General features: G+C 38.2%; 2 protein-coding genes across 4 annotated transcripts in view; one reads left to right on the plus strand and one right to left on the minus strand.

Moving 5' to 3' along the window:
- LOC127433385 (uncharacterized) overlaps nt 1-17,451 on the plus strand; it is a 257,954-nt gene that overhangs the window by 89,338 nt on the left and 151,165 nt on the right. The gene's annotated exons all lie outside the window — the stretch shown is intronic.
- Nucleotides 1-17,451, minus strand: part of LOC127433377 (SH2 domain-containing protein 4A-like) — a 36,654-nt gene that overhangs the window by 5,677 nt on the left and 13,526 nt on the right. For all 3 annotated transcript variants that reach the window (XM_051685235.1, XM_051685237.1, XM_051685236.1), the window contains 4 exons: nt 14,154-14,313; nt 4,700-4,832; nt 4,417-4,561; nt 1,543-1,741 (listed from right to left, as the gene is read on the minus strand). In XM_051685235.1, the coding sequence (XP_051541195.1) occupies nt 1,543-1,741; nt 4,417-4,561; nt 4,700-4,832; nt 14,154-14,313 (637 nt within the window). The remainder of the gene's footprint in view (nt 1-1,542; nt 1,742-4,416; nt 4,562-4,699; nt 4,833-14,153; nt 14,314-17,451) is intronic.

Genomic DNA, 17,451 nt, shown 5'->3' on the forward strand with positions numbered 1-17,451 from the left:
AAACGCAAAACGTATTGCGAGAGAACGCAAACTATTGCGAGGGAATGCAAAACGTATTGCAGGGAAATGCTAAATGTATTGCGAGGGAACGCAACACGTATTGCAAGGGAACACAAAACTTTTTGAGAGGATCCGCAAAACTTAATGTGATGGAACGCAAACTACACTGAGGAAACACAAACTTACTGCAAGGGAATGGAAAACTTATTACAAGGGAAGGCAAAACTTAATGCGAGGGAACACAAACTATTGCAAGGGAACGCAAAACTTATTGCGAGGGAATGCAAAATGTATTGCAAAGGAACGCAAACTATTGCGAGAGAATGCAAAACTTATTGCGAGGGAATGCAAAACTTATTGCAAGGAAATGCAAAACGTATTGCAAGAGAACGCAAAACTTAATGCAATGGAATGCAAAACTTAATGCGACGGAATGCAAACAATTGCAAGGAAACGCAAAACGTATTGCGAGAGAACGCAAACTATTGCGAGGGAATGCAAAACGTATTGCAGGGAAATGCTAAATGTATTGCGAGGGAACGCAACACGTATTGCAAGGGAACACAAAACTTTTTGAGAGGATCCGCAAAACTTAATGTGATGGAACGCAAACTACACTGAGGAAACACAAACTTACTGCAAGGGAATGGAAAACTTATTACAAGGGAAGGCAAAACTTAATGCGAGGGTACACAATCTATTGTAAGGGAACGCAAAACGTATTGCTAGGGAACGCAAACTATTGTGAGAGAACGCAAAACTTATTGCGAGGGAATGCAAAACGTATTGCTAGGGAACGCAAACTATTGCGAGGGAATGCAAAACTTATTGCAAGGAAATGCAAAACGTATTGAGAGGGAACGCAAAACTTAATGTGAGGGAACGCAAAACTTTATGCGAGGGAATGCAACACAATGCGAGGGAATGCAACACAATTCGAGGGAACGCAAAATTTATTGTGAGGGAACGCAAAATTAATTTCAGAAAGTAAATGTACTCCATGTCCTCTAAGGCAGTGTTCCCAACCTTTTTTCCTTGAAGCCCCTCCTACTTACTAATAAGAAAAACTGTGCTGCAGACTTTTAAAAGTTTTGCAGTGTATTGTTATGAAGTTGCAAAAATGTCATGAATTTTTATGATTCAAGAAAAAGAAACTCACAAGCTCTTGGCCAAGCCATAGTCTGCGCACCTCCGTTAGAAGCAAAATATGTGTGGCGTGCTTTATCCTCATGTAGTTATGCAAAGTGGCTCTGGTTGATAGAGTTGCCAGGGGGTTATGGTCTTTGGAAAGTTTTTTAATTTTTATGTTGAGTTTTTGCCTAAATCATGTTGACAATAAAACTGACATGCTGTCTTACTGGTATGGCGCATTTTATGGATCTTTGACCACCATGAAGTTCATGAGGTTCTGGAACACAGGTTGTAAACCACTGCTCTAAGGGCCATTGTATGATAGCGATGCTTGCCTTAGGAAACACCACTAAATGTGTCATACTAATGAACAACTACAGACATTGCTGTAAAACTTGTGGCATGACTCACTGAGTGATGGCATTGTTGCTGATTGCCATGTTTCTGGGTTTGGGTTTGGGGGGAGGGGTTGGATTTTCTCCACAGAAGGTCTTTGTCATGGCCGCCACACGACCTCTCTCTAGAGCTTTGACTGATCGTCTGCGATGGTCATCGATGGTCTGTTTGACCAGGGAGCGTCTGCGCATGTCTGCAGCTTTTGACTTCTGCACTGAAACCACAGAAACACACGTTATTCCTGTTATTAATGGATCACTGAACATTAAACAAATCACTATAAGAATAACACAAAGAACAAGAGAACAAACCTGCCCTTTTCAGACAACAATCATCATGGCTCTCACTGCTCATACAGTATCCATAATTAGATTTCCATCATTAATAGGTGTTGTTTAAGGTGGTTTAATTTAATTACATTTTTTAAATTCTTTTACCCCAACCTTCAGAACCCAACCTACACGTAATGAGTAATCTATTGTTAGGTTGATTTCCAGAGTTTAAAAACTGTGAGTGTGCAGCAACATTGCAGGGTTCACACACTTCATGACCAAAGACCTTTCTAGTAATTTGTGAAAGTATATAGGTATTTTTTAAAATAACTAAAATCTGATTAATTTATGAATTATTCTGAGACAAATTTTGAACCAGTTTAATCAATTCTTTGAAAAGAACCAACTCAAAAGAGTGCTTTGTTCACAAATCAAACATTTTTACAGTTTACCAGCACGTTTTAATGTACACAAGAGCAGTTTCTAGCTGATATTTTAGAGCAGAACATAACTAGAAATATATATATTCACTATAAAAATTTCCATGACTTTTAAGATTTTATAAATTATGTTTATAACATGATCACACAGAAAATGTACATGTTTCTTCCAAAAGTTCATGTGCCCTGACATCGACCACATTCAGCAGAATTACTGAGATGCGCAACCTCCCATCAGACTTTTTTGACGTAATTCAAGCGTGAACACATTTCCCTCAAGCACTACTGATAGTGTGTTGCATGAACAATCTCAGAGACAGGGGTTCTGATCCCATGGGAACCAGGAAGTAATCATGTTAACATAAACAATGGTGAGCGTGATTGTTAAGTTGCATTTTCGCTCCACTGATGGTTAGGTTTAAGGTAGGGCTGGGCGATATTGCTGCAAAAAATTTCTCAATATTTTTCAGCTTATTGAAGATATTCAGTATATATCTCGATAATTTGTTTTAAAAAGGCATTAGAAGTGTTTTTTTAATCAAAGGAACAATCATTTAAACCAAACAGCAATTGTAGTCAAGTATACTGAACACTTTCACTTTTTAAAGCCCAGTTGAATTGAATTTTATTACTTTACCTGAAGCTTTTATTTTGCAGTGTGGGGTGTATTTGATAGCTTGCAACGTACAAACCTAGTGAAAAGCTGTCACCTCCTCCTTTTTTGTGATACCGTGTCCCGTTTTTAGATTTGTATAATAACTTGTAGCAGTTAGAAAAGTTTGGAATTGAGAGAATGTGTAAACCTGTAGTGCTTTGCTTTCACAATGCACGCAAGAGCCCCTCTTGTGAACACAGAACAGTGCGTCACATTCACACAGACCATGTATTCATTTAATTAAATTGCAGCCTTTTGCAATATACTAATCACATCTGAAAATACTCAGATTTTGATGTTATTTTGACTAACAGTTCAGCCCTGAAGGATCATGAAATTAGTCTAATGATGTGCTCTTTAGGAAACATAGTGGCCAAATAAAAAGCACTTTACATCACTGCGATATTCACTATATTGCAGCAAAAGCATTGCACTAATATCATGACTGTTCAATATATCGCCTAGCCCTAGTTTATGGTCATAAAATATCCATTCCTGTTAACTGTATAACATCATTGAAAACTTTCTTTTGGCACTACTCTGTGAACATTTCACCCGGGAAACTGGAGCTCACACATGTCCCTTCGGCCACTGGGGGCAGTGCTTTGACTTTCAGTAAGAACAGACCGATCTCCAACCTGGTCTCATAGAATCACGATACTGTATCTCCATTTTTGCAAAATATTTATTTATTTATTTTTTTTTTTTTTCACATTTTAGAATAATAGTAAAGTCATTAAAACTATGGAATAACATAAATGGAACTATGGGAATTATGTTGTGACTAAACAAAATCCAAAATAAATCAAAACTGTGTTATATTTTAGCATCTTCAAAATAGTCACCCTTTGCCTAGAATTTGCAGACATGTACTCTTGACATTTTCTCAACCAACTTCTTGAGGTATCACCCTGGGATGCTTTTTAAACAGTATTGAAGGAGTTCCCATCTATGTTGGGCACTTATTGGCTGCTTTTCTTGATTATTTGGTCCAAGTCATCCATTTCAAAAACTTTTTTTTTATTATTAAGTTTTAGTTTTATAATGAAATAAATTAATATGTTGGCATAATTATATTTTTGTCTTCAAAACTAATTTCAAACATTTAAGCATACGCCTTCAGACCAAAAGATTTTTAAGATCATGAGAAACATTTCAGTCAAGTGTTTCAAAACTTTTGACTGGTAGTGTATGTATTGCAGCAGTTTCATGGTGAAATGAACACTAGAGGCGCTACAACAACAATGACTTTTATTTCCTCTTGCACAAATCACGACAGGTCACATTTGCTTTTTATGACACTCTCGGTTAGGTTTAGGTTTAAGGTTTTGGCTAGGGAGGTAGGTTTTAAAGATTTAAAACTGAAAGCTTTCACCTTAAAAATGTAACTCGCTTTTAGCGCCACACAGTGGACCTTGGAACTGCCACAAAATGTGTAAGGAACCACATAATGTCATTTTACTAAAATGTTGCCACAGTCAAAAAGCAAATCAGATTGTATGGAGTGACTGAGTTTTTTTACATGTCTCCTGCCACTGCCTCTCCTCCTCTTGAGTCTGTTTACTGGTCTGCACCTCCTTCAGATGCATGTATATCTGCTGCTTTCTCTCCTGCTCCAGCCCTCTCAGCTCCTCCTCTGCTTTACTCCTCTCCTGCGCCTCCCGTTTCTGAGAAAGAACAAGCCTCCGGGTCAGTGGCAAAAGATTTGCTTCTTCATTTGTTTAAAACAAAACATTCAGACGTGAGGGGCTGTACTAAATACTCTTTGACCGAGTTCTCAGTGTTTGTATATCTGTTTCTCGTACCATGAGTTCCTCCTCAGCTCTTCTTTGTTCCTCAGCAGCAGCTTGTCTGATCTTCTCCTGCTCCATTTCCTGTTCCCTCTGTTCCAGATAGACACCTGAAAACTGCTTCTCCAGCTCTGCCTCTTTCTTTGCCCTGCACAAATGCACCAGAAAGGCCATTACAATATGCAGGATGTTTGCACAAGTTATTAGTTATCTGAAGTCAAAAATAATTTATAGGCTTGAACAGGAAATCATTGCTACTGTATGAGACAATGAATGCCAGTGAGAATGTTCATTATAATATGCCATGTTAATTCCTTCACCATTACAGCTGAATAACATAACACAAATACTTACTGTCCTTTACATACACTTTAAATATGTTGAGAATGTAAGAATGCAGCCTACTCATTTTTTTCACATGCTGTCATCATGTATTTTTCATAATATGGTAATGTTACCTTCTTTTACACTACCAGTCAAAAGTTTGAACACACTTAGTCATTCTTTATGATTATAATTTTCCACATATTAGAATAATAGTAAAGTCATTAAAACTATGTAATAACACTAACAAAAGTATGGGAATTATATAGTGAATAGTGTAGAAATGTTAAACAACTGAAAACCCCTCTTCTATTTGAGTACCTTTGTGTAGATTCCAGCTCTGTTTATTCTCTCAAGCAACATCAACAGGAGATTTATGTCATTCAAGTCATCTCAAATTCTGTATTGTGTTTAACAGAATTCTGTGCTGGAAATGATGCTGATGGAAATGACATATTTTTTAGCATTTTTGAAATAAAATGGCTGACTAAGGCTAATTTCACACACAAATATTATTTTTTACAATTTTTGTGTAATTTGGCAAAATTACAGCTTGATTAAAAATGACGTGCTATAAAAATATATTATTATATTAAAAATATATATTGTGGGACAGTCATAGAAATCATTTTCAAATAGTAAATATTGAAATGGTTTATGTTAATTTCACAGATTATGATAATCTTTAGATTAAAAAAGAAATGATGAAGGCCTGGTAAAAGGTCTGTTTTAACCTGACCTTTATATAACAAAAAGGAAAAAGTTGAAATCTGTTTGCTTTAATAAAAATCAACCCCTGGGTCATAAAGTTAAAGGAACACCCATATGTATATAGATCTGTATTAGATTTAAACCCATATTTCATACTGCATAATGTATTGGGTAATGTAAAGGGATTTGACTGTAACAGATTGTGTTAACCTCATTTCTTGCATTATTAGAAAGCTTCTTGAGTTTTACTTCACACATGGTGTTGTTTGCCCTTTTGCTCAGTGCAGTTATCTACAACACATATTGCATCATGGTAATTGCGTCCATATAGATGCTGTTTGGATATCCACCACTACACCCAAGTACTTAGTTTTATTATCTCTTAACATCCAAAATGTCTCTAAAAGCAGGTACAGATAGACAAATAATCATTACAACTTCTGTCTGATAGTTTTGGCCTTACACAAGGAGGAAGTGACATTGCAGAAACAGTATTAGCACACCGTGTGTTCAGCATACCATTGAGCTGGTGAAATATTTAACTGTTCTGGACTGTGTGGATTCCTTTGTACTTTATTCAAGCAATAAGTTTTCAGAGTCAAAGAACAATGATAACACAATGTCTCACAGTATAACTGGTTGAATCTCATGACAGACATGTCAAGATAATAATTTACCCCAAAATCTAATGAAAATAATTAAGGAAGTATATTTTGTTCATATAATATTAAGGTTTTTTGCATTGTGGCATTATTTTAATGACAATTAAACCCCCCAAAATTTTCATTACTGTAATGTGTCTGGACATTTTACTCATGAGTTTGTTTGTACTTTCAATTCTCAATGGTGATTCTCATTAACACATCAGCATAAATTAAAGGCAATACAAAAAATACAACATAATTTAGATCATATATACAGTGCCCCCCATAAGTATTGGGACAGTGAGAAACTTTTCATAATTTTGACTCTGTACACCACCACAACAGATTTGCATTGAACACCTACCAAATGCAAATTCCACATTTGGAATCAGCTCCAGGCCTTTTACCTGCTTATTTTTTTTACTAAAATAAGCTGGGAACTGCCCACACATGGCCATGAAACAGCTTCTCAGTCCATTGTGCCATTACTTTTGAGCACCTGAAAATGGGGGGTCTATTTATAAAACGCGCTGTAATTCCTAAACTGTTCATACGGTTTGGATGCAAATCCCTTCAAATAAAAGCTGACAGTCTGTATTTTAATCGTGTATTTATTGCTTCATTTCAAAATTATGAAAAGTATCTCACTGTCCCAATACTTATGGAAGGCACTGTATATATATATATATATATATATATATATATATATATATATATATACACATATACACACACACATAGGGCTTTACTGGTTGTTTAGATCAGTGTTACTATCAGAAATAATTAATAATTATTTCTTTAGTTATTAATTAATATTTAAATTAATTAATTGAATCTAACTCATTAAAACCTCATATGGGGCTCCAGTAAATGTAGTGCGCTACGTTTAGGAGTGGGTTTGGTTATTAGCAATAATTATTAATTATCAAAGATAATTATTAATTATTAAAATCAATAGAACATTGATGAGAATCAATGTTAGCTTTTCTAATCCTTTAAATCAACAATTATCAAAGATAATCGTTAATTGTTAACATCGATGAAACATTAATTAAAATTAACACTAGCTTATTGATCATTCAAATTCAACAATCATCAAAGATAATTATCAATTATCAAAAATAAATAGAATATTAATAAGGATTAACATTGACGGGAAACCACCCTGGAATTAGGGACTAATAACCAGATAGTATAACAGTCTCAATATTAGATTGTTTTCTTAGGAAAATCGACATCCGAAGAATATTGAGAGAGTGAGAGAGAGAGAATTAAGTGACGGCCCCAAAGCCGATTTCGCGATCGTGGGAGAGAAAGTAGCTATTAGTTTATCACTCAGAGACGCGGTGGACGGCTCGTAAACCGTCCTGCGGTCTTTGATTCTTTAATGGATAAACTCAGTTTGCCAGTCTCACCCGCGATGGCGGAAATGCACAACAGCCCAATGTGGTTGGACCACAATACAGCAAATCAAATTCGTGATAATTAATACCCTGAGTATTAATAATGAGTGGACATGGAGGTCCGTAAACTGTACAAGCAATAACCTTGATACACAAGAATAACACACTATAATATTCTATCTCTGCCCAGATGTAAACCTCTTACTTGAATCGCATGAGGATGCAGAATGTGTGTTCATCCGTCCTTTAACTCAGACTTGGTTCCTCGAGGCTTGGGTGATGACGGGAGGCCATTTCCTCGCTCTGTCGGCGGGCGGTACGGCTGCTGATTCTCGGCGGGCTGGCAGAGAAATCAGCAACGTCGACTTGATTGAAGATGGAAGAGAAATCTTTTCTCTCTTCACTTCTGCAGGCAAACGGATGAAGATGCGGATTGCTCGGCAGTCTCCTTCGGATCCGTTAGAGTGTTCGGTGGAACACAGAGTAATCTCAACTCGTCCAGCGAGATGGAGATTGTATGGCCACAGTTTCAAGTCGGATGTTACTTCCTTGTGCCATGAGGCTGCACCTGAGAGCAGCGATGAGCTGCGTCTACACAGGGCAAGCAAAGTTGCTGGAAGCAAATCCCGGAAGCATTTCAGAGGTATTTCTACTCCTGATGATATCATGGTTGAGGTGCATTCTGTTGTGTGCCTCATCCAATAGGAGTTGAGAGTTCGATCCTTTAGTGAGCAAGGCTTCATGGGATTTGTAGTCTGTTTTGGACTCCCTTTGTTTGATTTTGGCGCGGTTTTTATCAGTAAGATTTATGACCAGGTATGTGGGGGCCTGAGTTAGGTTTTACGACTGTGTTAGGCCTGCCTTTGTCTTCTGTCTGAATATAAGAGGCCCAACATATATATATATATATATATATATATATATATATATATATATATATATATATATATACAGCTCTGAAAAGAAATAAGAGACCACTGCAAAATTATCATTTTCTCTGAATTTACTATTTGTAGGTATGTGATTGAGTAAAATGAAAATTTTTGTTTTGTTCTATCTCGGTGATGATCTGGGGGTGCTTCAGCAAGGCTGGAATCTGGCAGATTCGTCTTTGTGAAGGGACACATGAATCAAGCCATGTACAAGGTTATCCTGGAAGAAAACTTGATTCCTTCTGCTCTGAAAATGTTTCCCAACTCTGAGGATTGGTTTTTCCAGCAGGACAATGCTCCATGACACACAGCCAGGTCAATCAAGGTGTGGATGGAGGACCACCGGACCAAGACCCTGTCATGGCCAACCCAATCTCTAAAAATTTAAATTTAATCGAATCGAGAATCGAATCGAATCGAATCGAGATCTTGTGAATCGAAATTGAATCGAATCGGGGCATCTGTGCTGATAACCAGCCCTAATTATTTGAGGTCTGAAAACACTGCATCTTTTTTGTTATTTTGACCAGTTGTCATTTTCTGCAAATAAATGCTCTAAATGACAATCTTTTTATTTGGAATTTGGGAGAAATGTTGTCAGTACTTTATAGAATAAAACAAAAATTTACATTTTACTCAAACATATACCTATAAATAGTTAATCCAGAGAAACTGATAATTTTGCAGTGGTCTCTTAATTTTTTCCAGAGCTGTATATATATACACCAATCAGCCACAACTTTAAAACCACCTGCCTAATATTGTGTAGGTCCCCCTCGTGCCACCAAAACAGCGCCAACCCGCATGAGATTATATTCTTCTCACCACAATTGTACAGAGCGGTTATCTGAGTTACCGTAGACTTTGTCAGTTCAAACCAGTCTGGCCATTCTCTGTTGACCTCTCTCATCAACAAAGAGTTTCCATCCACAGAACTGCCACTCACTGGATGTTTTTTTTTTTTGGCACCATTTTGAGTAAATTCTAGAGACTGTTGTGTGTGAAAATCCCAGGAGATCAGCAGTTACAGAAATACTCAAACCAGCCCATCTGGCACCAACAATCATCCATGCGATTATCTAATCAGCCAATTGTGTGGCAGCAGTGCAGTGCATAAAATCATTCAGATACGGGTCAGGAGCTTCAGTTAATATTCACATCAACCATCAGAATGGGGAAAAAATATGATCTCAGTGATTTGGAGCGTGGCATGATTGTTGGTGCCAGACGGGCTGGTTTGAGTACTGTACAATTGTGGTGAGAAGAATATAATCTCAGAATGAATGATGGGTTGGTGCTGTTTTAGTGGCACGAGGGGGACCTACACAATATTAGGCAGGTGGTTTTAATGTTGTGGCTGATCAGTGTGTATATATAAACACTACCGGTCAAAAGTTTTGAAACACTAACTCATTCTTTATTATAATTTTTTTTTCACATTTTAGAATAATAGTAAAGTCATTAAAACTATGGAATAACATAAATGGAACTATGGGAATTATGTTGTGACTATAAAAATCCAAAATAAATCAAAACTGTGTTATATTTTAGCATCTTCAAAGTAGTCACCCTTTGCCTAGAATTTGCAGAAATGTACTCTTGACATTTTCTCAACCAACTTCTTGAGGTATCACCCTGGGATGCTTTTTAAACAGTATTGAAGGAGTTCCCATCTATGTTGGGCACTTATTGGCTGCTTTTCTTTATTATTTGTTCCAAGTCATCAATTTCAAAAACTATTTTTTTTTTTAATAAAATTGTAGTTTTATAATGAAATAAATTAATATGTTGGCATAATTATATTTTTGTCTTCAAAACTAATTTCAAACATTTAAGCATATGCCTTCAGACCAAAAGATTTTTAAGATCATGAGAAACATTTCAGTCAAGTGTTTCAAAACTTTTGAACGGTAGTGCATCATCATGATGGTGCCGCAGATGGCTGCCTCGGTGTGAAGCTCCTCAGTTCTTTTGTTGTTTTTGTTTGTTTGTCCTGTGTTTAGTAATCTTTTTCCAGTCAGTTTTAACAGAGACGAACTGCTGAACATTCGACAGCTTATACCAGACAATCTTTTCCCGGTTTTTGAATATTCAGACATTTTGCTAGACATTTTAGTTGGAGGCTATCAACAACAATCCTTGTTGTTCAGGAGACGAAGGCGAGGGAGATGAGCTGGTGCGCTGGTCAAACTCCGTCGGCGCGGATTTTGAACAGCGCTGCCGAGTATTGACTTAGTGAATCTCCGCTTTCTTCCTAACAAAACGGACGAACTACATCTCCTCACCCGCACAAACAAGGACTTTTCAACCTCTGCTGCCTTGTGCTTCACAGAAACCTGGCTGAGCGAAGCCATTCCGGACAGCGCGTTACATCTGCCGGGCTTTCAGCTGTTCAGAACGGAATGCATCACAGAGTTAACGGGGAAAACGAGAGGTGGTGGAACATGCTTTTATATCAATGAAAGTTGGTGTACAGATGTAACAACGTTAAAGAGGATGTGCTGTCCTAATTTGGAAGCGCTCTTTATTAACTGTAAGCCTTTCTACTCGCCGCGGGAGTTTTCCTCGTTTATTCTGGTAAGTGTGTATATCACACCAAACGAGTGTTTGAACACAGCGCTGCAACAGCTGGCTGATCAGATCACAGACATGGAACAACAATACCCGGACTCAGTTATTATTATTCTTGGGGATTTTAACAAAGCAAATCTCACACGTGAACTGCCCAAATACAAACAGCACATCACATGCCCCACCAGAGACAGGAACATACTGGATCATTGTTACACAACAATAAAGGATGCATATCGCTCTGTCCCTAGAGCAGCTTTGGAACTCTCTGATCACTGTCTGGTTCATCTTCTTCCAACCTACAGGCAGATATTAAAATCAACCAAGCCAGTAGTAAGGACTGTAAAGAGATGGACCAATGAAGCAGAGCGGGAACTACAAGCCTGCTTCGATTGCACGGATTGGAGTGTTTTTGAGGCTGCAGCCACAGACCTGGACGAGCTCACAGATAATGTTACATCATATATCAGTTTCTGTGAGGATATGTGCATTCCTACTAGGACTTATTTAAAGTTCAACAATGACAAACCGTGGTTTACAGCAAAGCTCAGGCAGCTTTGTCAGGCCAAAGAGGATGCTTACAGGGGTGGGGATAAAGTCTTGTACAATCAGGCCAGGAACGCACTGAACAGGGAAATCAGAGTGGCTAAAAGGAGATACTCTGAGAAGCTGAAAAAAAAATTTCAGCTAATGACCCTGCATCAATGTGGAGTGGCATGAAACAACTCACAAATTACAGGACTCCTACCCCCAACCCTGTAGGGAACCAATAACTCTGACCTTCGCTTCACACAAACACCAACACCTCCTGCAACCCCCCTCCTCCCCCCTCCTGCTACTCAACCTGCACTTAAGATCTGTGAAGATGATGTGAACCAGGTCTTTCGGAAACAACAGACGAGGAAGGCTTCAGGCCCAGATGGCGTCTCACCAGCGTGTCTTCGATCCTGTGCTAACCAGCTGGCCCCATCTTCACACAGATCTTCAATAGATCACTGGAGCAGTGTGAAGTCCCATGCTGCTTCAAACGCTCAATCATTATTCCTGTCCCAAAGAAACCAAAAATCACAGGACTTAATGACTACAGACCTGTCGCCCTGATGTCTGTGGTCATAAAATAATTTGAGAGACTGGTGTTGGCCCACCTGAAGAACATCACTGGACCCTTTCTAGATCCCCTTCAATTTGCTTATCGAGCAAACAGGTCTGTGGATGATGCAGTCAACATGGGATTGCATCATATCCTGCAACATCTGGACAGACCAGGGACATATGCAAGGATCCTTTTTGTGGACTTCAGTTCAGCTTTCAACACCATCATCCCAGCTATACTCCAGAATAAATTACACCAACTCTCTGTTCCCATGTCTATCTGTCAGTGGATTACCAGCTTTCTGACGGACAGGCAGCAGCTTGTGAGACAGGGGAAACTCACTTCTAGCACCTGTACAATCAACACTGTTGCCCCCCAGGGATGTGTGCTCTCCCCACTACTCTTCTCCCTCTACACCAATGACTGCATCACCAAGGACCCCTCTGTCAAGCTCCTGAAGTTTGCAGACGACACCACTGTCATCGGCCTCATCCGAGATGACAATGAGTCTGCATACAGAAGGGAGGTTGAACAGCTGGCTGACTGGTGCAGTCAAAACAACCTTGAGCTGAACACGCTCAAAACGGTGGAGATCCCCCTCACCATTCTAAACAGCACTGTGGCAGCAGTAGAGTCATTCAGGTTCCTGGGCACTACCATCTCACAGGACCTGAAGTGGGAGACCCACATTGACTCCATTGTGGAAAAGGCCCAGCAGAGGTTGTACTTCCTTCGCCAGCTGAGGAAATTCAACCTGCCACAGGCGCTGCTGATACAGTTTTTTCTCAGCAGTCATTGAGCCTGTCCTCTGCACTTCAATAACTGTCTGTTTTGGTTCAGCTACGAAATCAGACACCAGAAGACTACAAAGGACAGTTCGGACTGCTGAGAGGATTATTGGTTGCCCCCTGCCCCCCCTTCAAGAACTATACACTTCCAGAGTGAGGAAAAAGGAGGGAAAAATCACTCTGGACCCCACTCACCCTGCCCACTACATTTTTGAACTGTTGCCTTCTAGCCGACGCTTCAGAGCTCTGAGCACCAGAACCGTCAGGCACAGGAACAGTTTTTTCCCTCAGGCTATCCATCTCATGAACAGTTAAATTGCCCCACTGAGCAATAACTATGTGCAATACACAGTTTAGTCTTTTTTATATTTATCCAACACATCCAACCTCTTCTGCCATTTCATTCCTCTGAAAAAAACAAAAAAACATTTGCACTGTACATAACAGATTTGTATTTGCACTACCCATGTGTATGTGTGTATGTACGTATGCGTGTGTCTGTACGTATGTGTATAATTAGTTTTATTTTTATTTTTTATTATTATCCATGTCTTACTGCTGTTTTTGTATTGTTGTACACTGGAAGCTCCTGTCACCAAGACAAATTCCTTGTATGTGTAAGCATACTTGGCAATAAAGCTGATTCTGATTCTGATATATATATATATTTGATTTACACTTAGTCATCTAGCAGATGCTTGTAATGCAAAGCGGCTTACAAATGAGGAACAAGCAATTTGTCAATTTCTGCAGTACCTCTCTGCCAAGTTCTGAAGCGTAAACTAGAATAATACAGAAGCTGGAGCAGAAAAAATAAATGCAAATGAAGTAGACCAGTGGAGTAAGAGGTGGGGAGGATGGGTTGGTAAATGTGTTAAACTGTCATAAAAAATGACACAATGCAAAAACAGGCTTAATTTTCTTAATTTCTATCTTCAGATTTTGTGGTGAAATATGACAAGTTCTCGACAGCTTCTTGTATGTTTGGTTGTGTGTACAGTACCTAAGCTGCTCGGCTTCTCTCTGGGCCTGCAGCGCTGCTCTCTCAGTCATGATCTCATCACAGATCTGATCGTACGGTTTATCATCAGGATGTTCTCCCATCACCCAAACCCACACGTCATCATCCATACCCTTCATCCATGATACACACTTCTGTGAAACTGCATTCAACACACACAACATTCACCACAATGACTTCACAGTGCTGAATATATAGTCTTGGTCTAAAAAAATGTCTAAAGTTACTTTGAGGATATAACAATGCCTGAGATTTATGTAGCATGAAGCTTTGTTGCATTTACTCTGTCTCCATGAGACTTAATGGAGACATTTGCCATAAAGAAAGAAATCACAAATGAGATCTCTTTAATGTCTCAATTGTTTTTCCCAGACAGATAAAATGGAAAGCAAACTGAGACTTTTGCCAAATTCCCTTGTTTCACAAAATCCCTTGTTTTTCCTGAGAAAAAAAAAAATATTAATATCACATGTCTCCTTAAAAGTTTCAAAAGAGATCTCAACAATGTTTCAATTTGTGCTCAGATTTGCCAAGGCACCAAAGTCTGCAATCAAAAGTCAGAGATCAAAATCAAATTATCCAAAGAGCAAATGATCTGAGCTATGCTATCCATGGACTAAAAACTAAATGTTTTTAATTACAGTTTCGTTCTGAGCAGAAACTGTATTTTTTCATAAGATAAGATTTGGTGAGAAACAAACTGAAATCTAATGTATTATATAGTGAAAATGTTCACTGACAGTTGATCTCCTGTGTGTGTTCATGATAGGACACGAGAGCAACAGTTCACGCAGCCCCCTCGCAACATTGGGGCGTTCAAGCGAAAACTTGTTTTGTTTATCTAACAATAGTGACAACAGAACACAACACAGCTGCACACAAAACAGAGAAAAGAACTTATTAAACATGTCTGAAGAGTTTGTAGTCGAACAATTTATGCATTTCTATGCCCAGCCTTATTTTTTTGAACGGAGTACTCAGAAATCAAACAGAAACATAGAGGAGGCTACAGACAACCACAGTCACACCATGTCCTAACCTGACGGCAAACGACATGCGATAAATGTTATATTTTCTATGTTAATCAGAGTTTTTGTCTTAACCAGCCATGAAGAGCGATGGTACATTCTATCAATCACTTGTTTTCTATTTTCGGCATCATGCGGGTAACTCTGTCCACTTTGAACTGGCACCGGTCCAAAACCTTTCAAAACAATAAGGCTGGGCATAAAAATGCATCAATTCTCCTCTACAAACTCTTCAGACATGTTTAGTAAGTTCTGTTCTCTGTTTTGTGTGCAGTTGTGTTGTGTTCTGTTGTCACTATCACTGTGGACGACCTGTTTTTAGATAAACAAAACAAGTTTTTGCTTGAACGCCCCAATGCCCTGAGGAGGCTGCGTGAACTGTTGCTCTCGTGTCCTATCATGAACGCACACAGGAGATCAATGTTCAGTGAACATTTTCACTAAATAATACATTAGATTTCAGTTTGTTTCTCATCAAATCTTATCGTATGTTTTCATAACAATCATGAGTCTTATGGAATAATTTATTACACTTCTGAATTATACTTTTGTGTTCTTTTGAAGCTTGAAGAGGTGGTCACCATAAACTGCCATTGTATGACATCACTGAGCACAACATTGTTTCACAATTTCTCACTTTGTGTTAAGAAAAAAAAAGAAAGTCATATGGGGTTATAACAACACAGGGGTGAGTAAACAATGACTGAATTTTCATTTTTGGGTAAACTAATCCTTTAAGGCTAAAAGTAGCTCCTAACACGGAAATTTAGGAGCAACTCATAAAAATTAGGTGCGTGTCACTCCTAATTTTAGGACTCATAATATTTTCATCTAAGAGTAATTAATGAAGCATTTTAACACTAAAAGTAGCTCCTAAACCCACGACAGCTTAGAAGTTGTCCTGAGGACTTCTAAGCGGTCGTGGGTTAGCTGTCACTAACTGTGTAGCACAGATGAATTGGGAATTTCTGTCATCCATCAGCAGAATCATCTATCAAACTATAAACTCCCTCTTCAGACCGCATATCATCTGACAATTTATAGTCTATATTTTCCTGTGGATGCACACTTGCTGCAGAGAAAAAAAAGGTGCCATTCATGGCCATCGCTGGGCTACACGGTGAATTGGACAAAGGATGAAGAAATGTTCATTAACCGGAAAAAAAATCTATCTATCTATCTATCTGTCTATCTGTCTGTCTGTCTGTCTATCTATCTGTCTACTGTACGTATTTATATATCTCGTTGTCTGTCTTTGCTGACAAATAGCGGCTTGTAAGCAGTGACAAAGATATATATAAACACCCGTCTATCAGTCACTGAAGGTGATTTATAAGAGCGTGCTCATAAAACGTGACGTCATCCATAGCAACGATGTCAACTCCACCTTACTCTATCTTAAGATTTCCTTAGTAAAACGTGCTCTTAGCAATTTTGTAAAAAGGTTTTAAGAAAAAACTCCTAGCTAGGAAGTTTTAGAAAAACTCCTAGTGGTAAGATAAAAATCTTTGTGAATACAGCCCCTGGTCTGGTAAAACAAGCTCAAAATAAGGGACATGCCTCAACCAAAAGAAACGAAAATATAGTATAAGCATTTTTTTTTTTCTCCATGTTGGGGAATTATCAGAATAGAAATCACAGCAAACATAGTTTACAGTAGCCTATATAAAATACCATCTTTTTAAGAAATGTATTCTTAATATTAAACATATCCCCCAAAATATTTAAAATATACATTCGGCCATCTGAAATCTATTAACAGCCTAAATCTCTCTCTCCTGCATGCATGCACACACTGCTTAGGCATGTTTGGACTTAATGTCATCATATGCTAATTATTTATATTAATAATTTAATAACTGTTTAATTATTTTAATTATTTGTTTCTGCTTCTCAGTCAAAACCCAGCAGCATAAAATTATACCTAGCAATAATTCAGTGAAGACTTGGAAACAACTGAGAAATTCACTTTTTACCTCAACATTTTGCCTTGCATCTAGATTACTCATGCATGTTTATGTAGTAATTATATATAGTTGCCAAAAAGGTCTTTAGCATGTTAATGCTACATCCACAATGTGCAATTAGGCAAAGAAATGTGTGATGCAGCAGCTTCCTTTAGGCATAGGCGCAATTTCCTTACTACTTTTTGCCTTTGCCAATTTTGTCCCCACCACTTTTTGAAATAGCTTTTGTCAGGTAAGTGTCTAATGCAGAAGAAACCTCTCCAGTTCTTGAGCAGGAGTTCATTC

This window comes from Myxocyprinus asiaticus, chromosome 43, assembly GCF_019703515.2.
Source record: "Myxocyprinus asiaticus isolate MX2 ecotype Aquarium Trade chromosome 43, UBuf_Myxa_2, whole genome shotgun sequence".
In the NCBI taxonomy this organism is placed as follows: Eukaryota; Metazoa; Chordata; class Actinopteri; order Cypriniformes; family Catostomidae; genus Myxocyprinus; species Myxocyprinus asiaticus.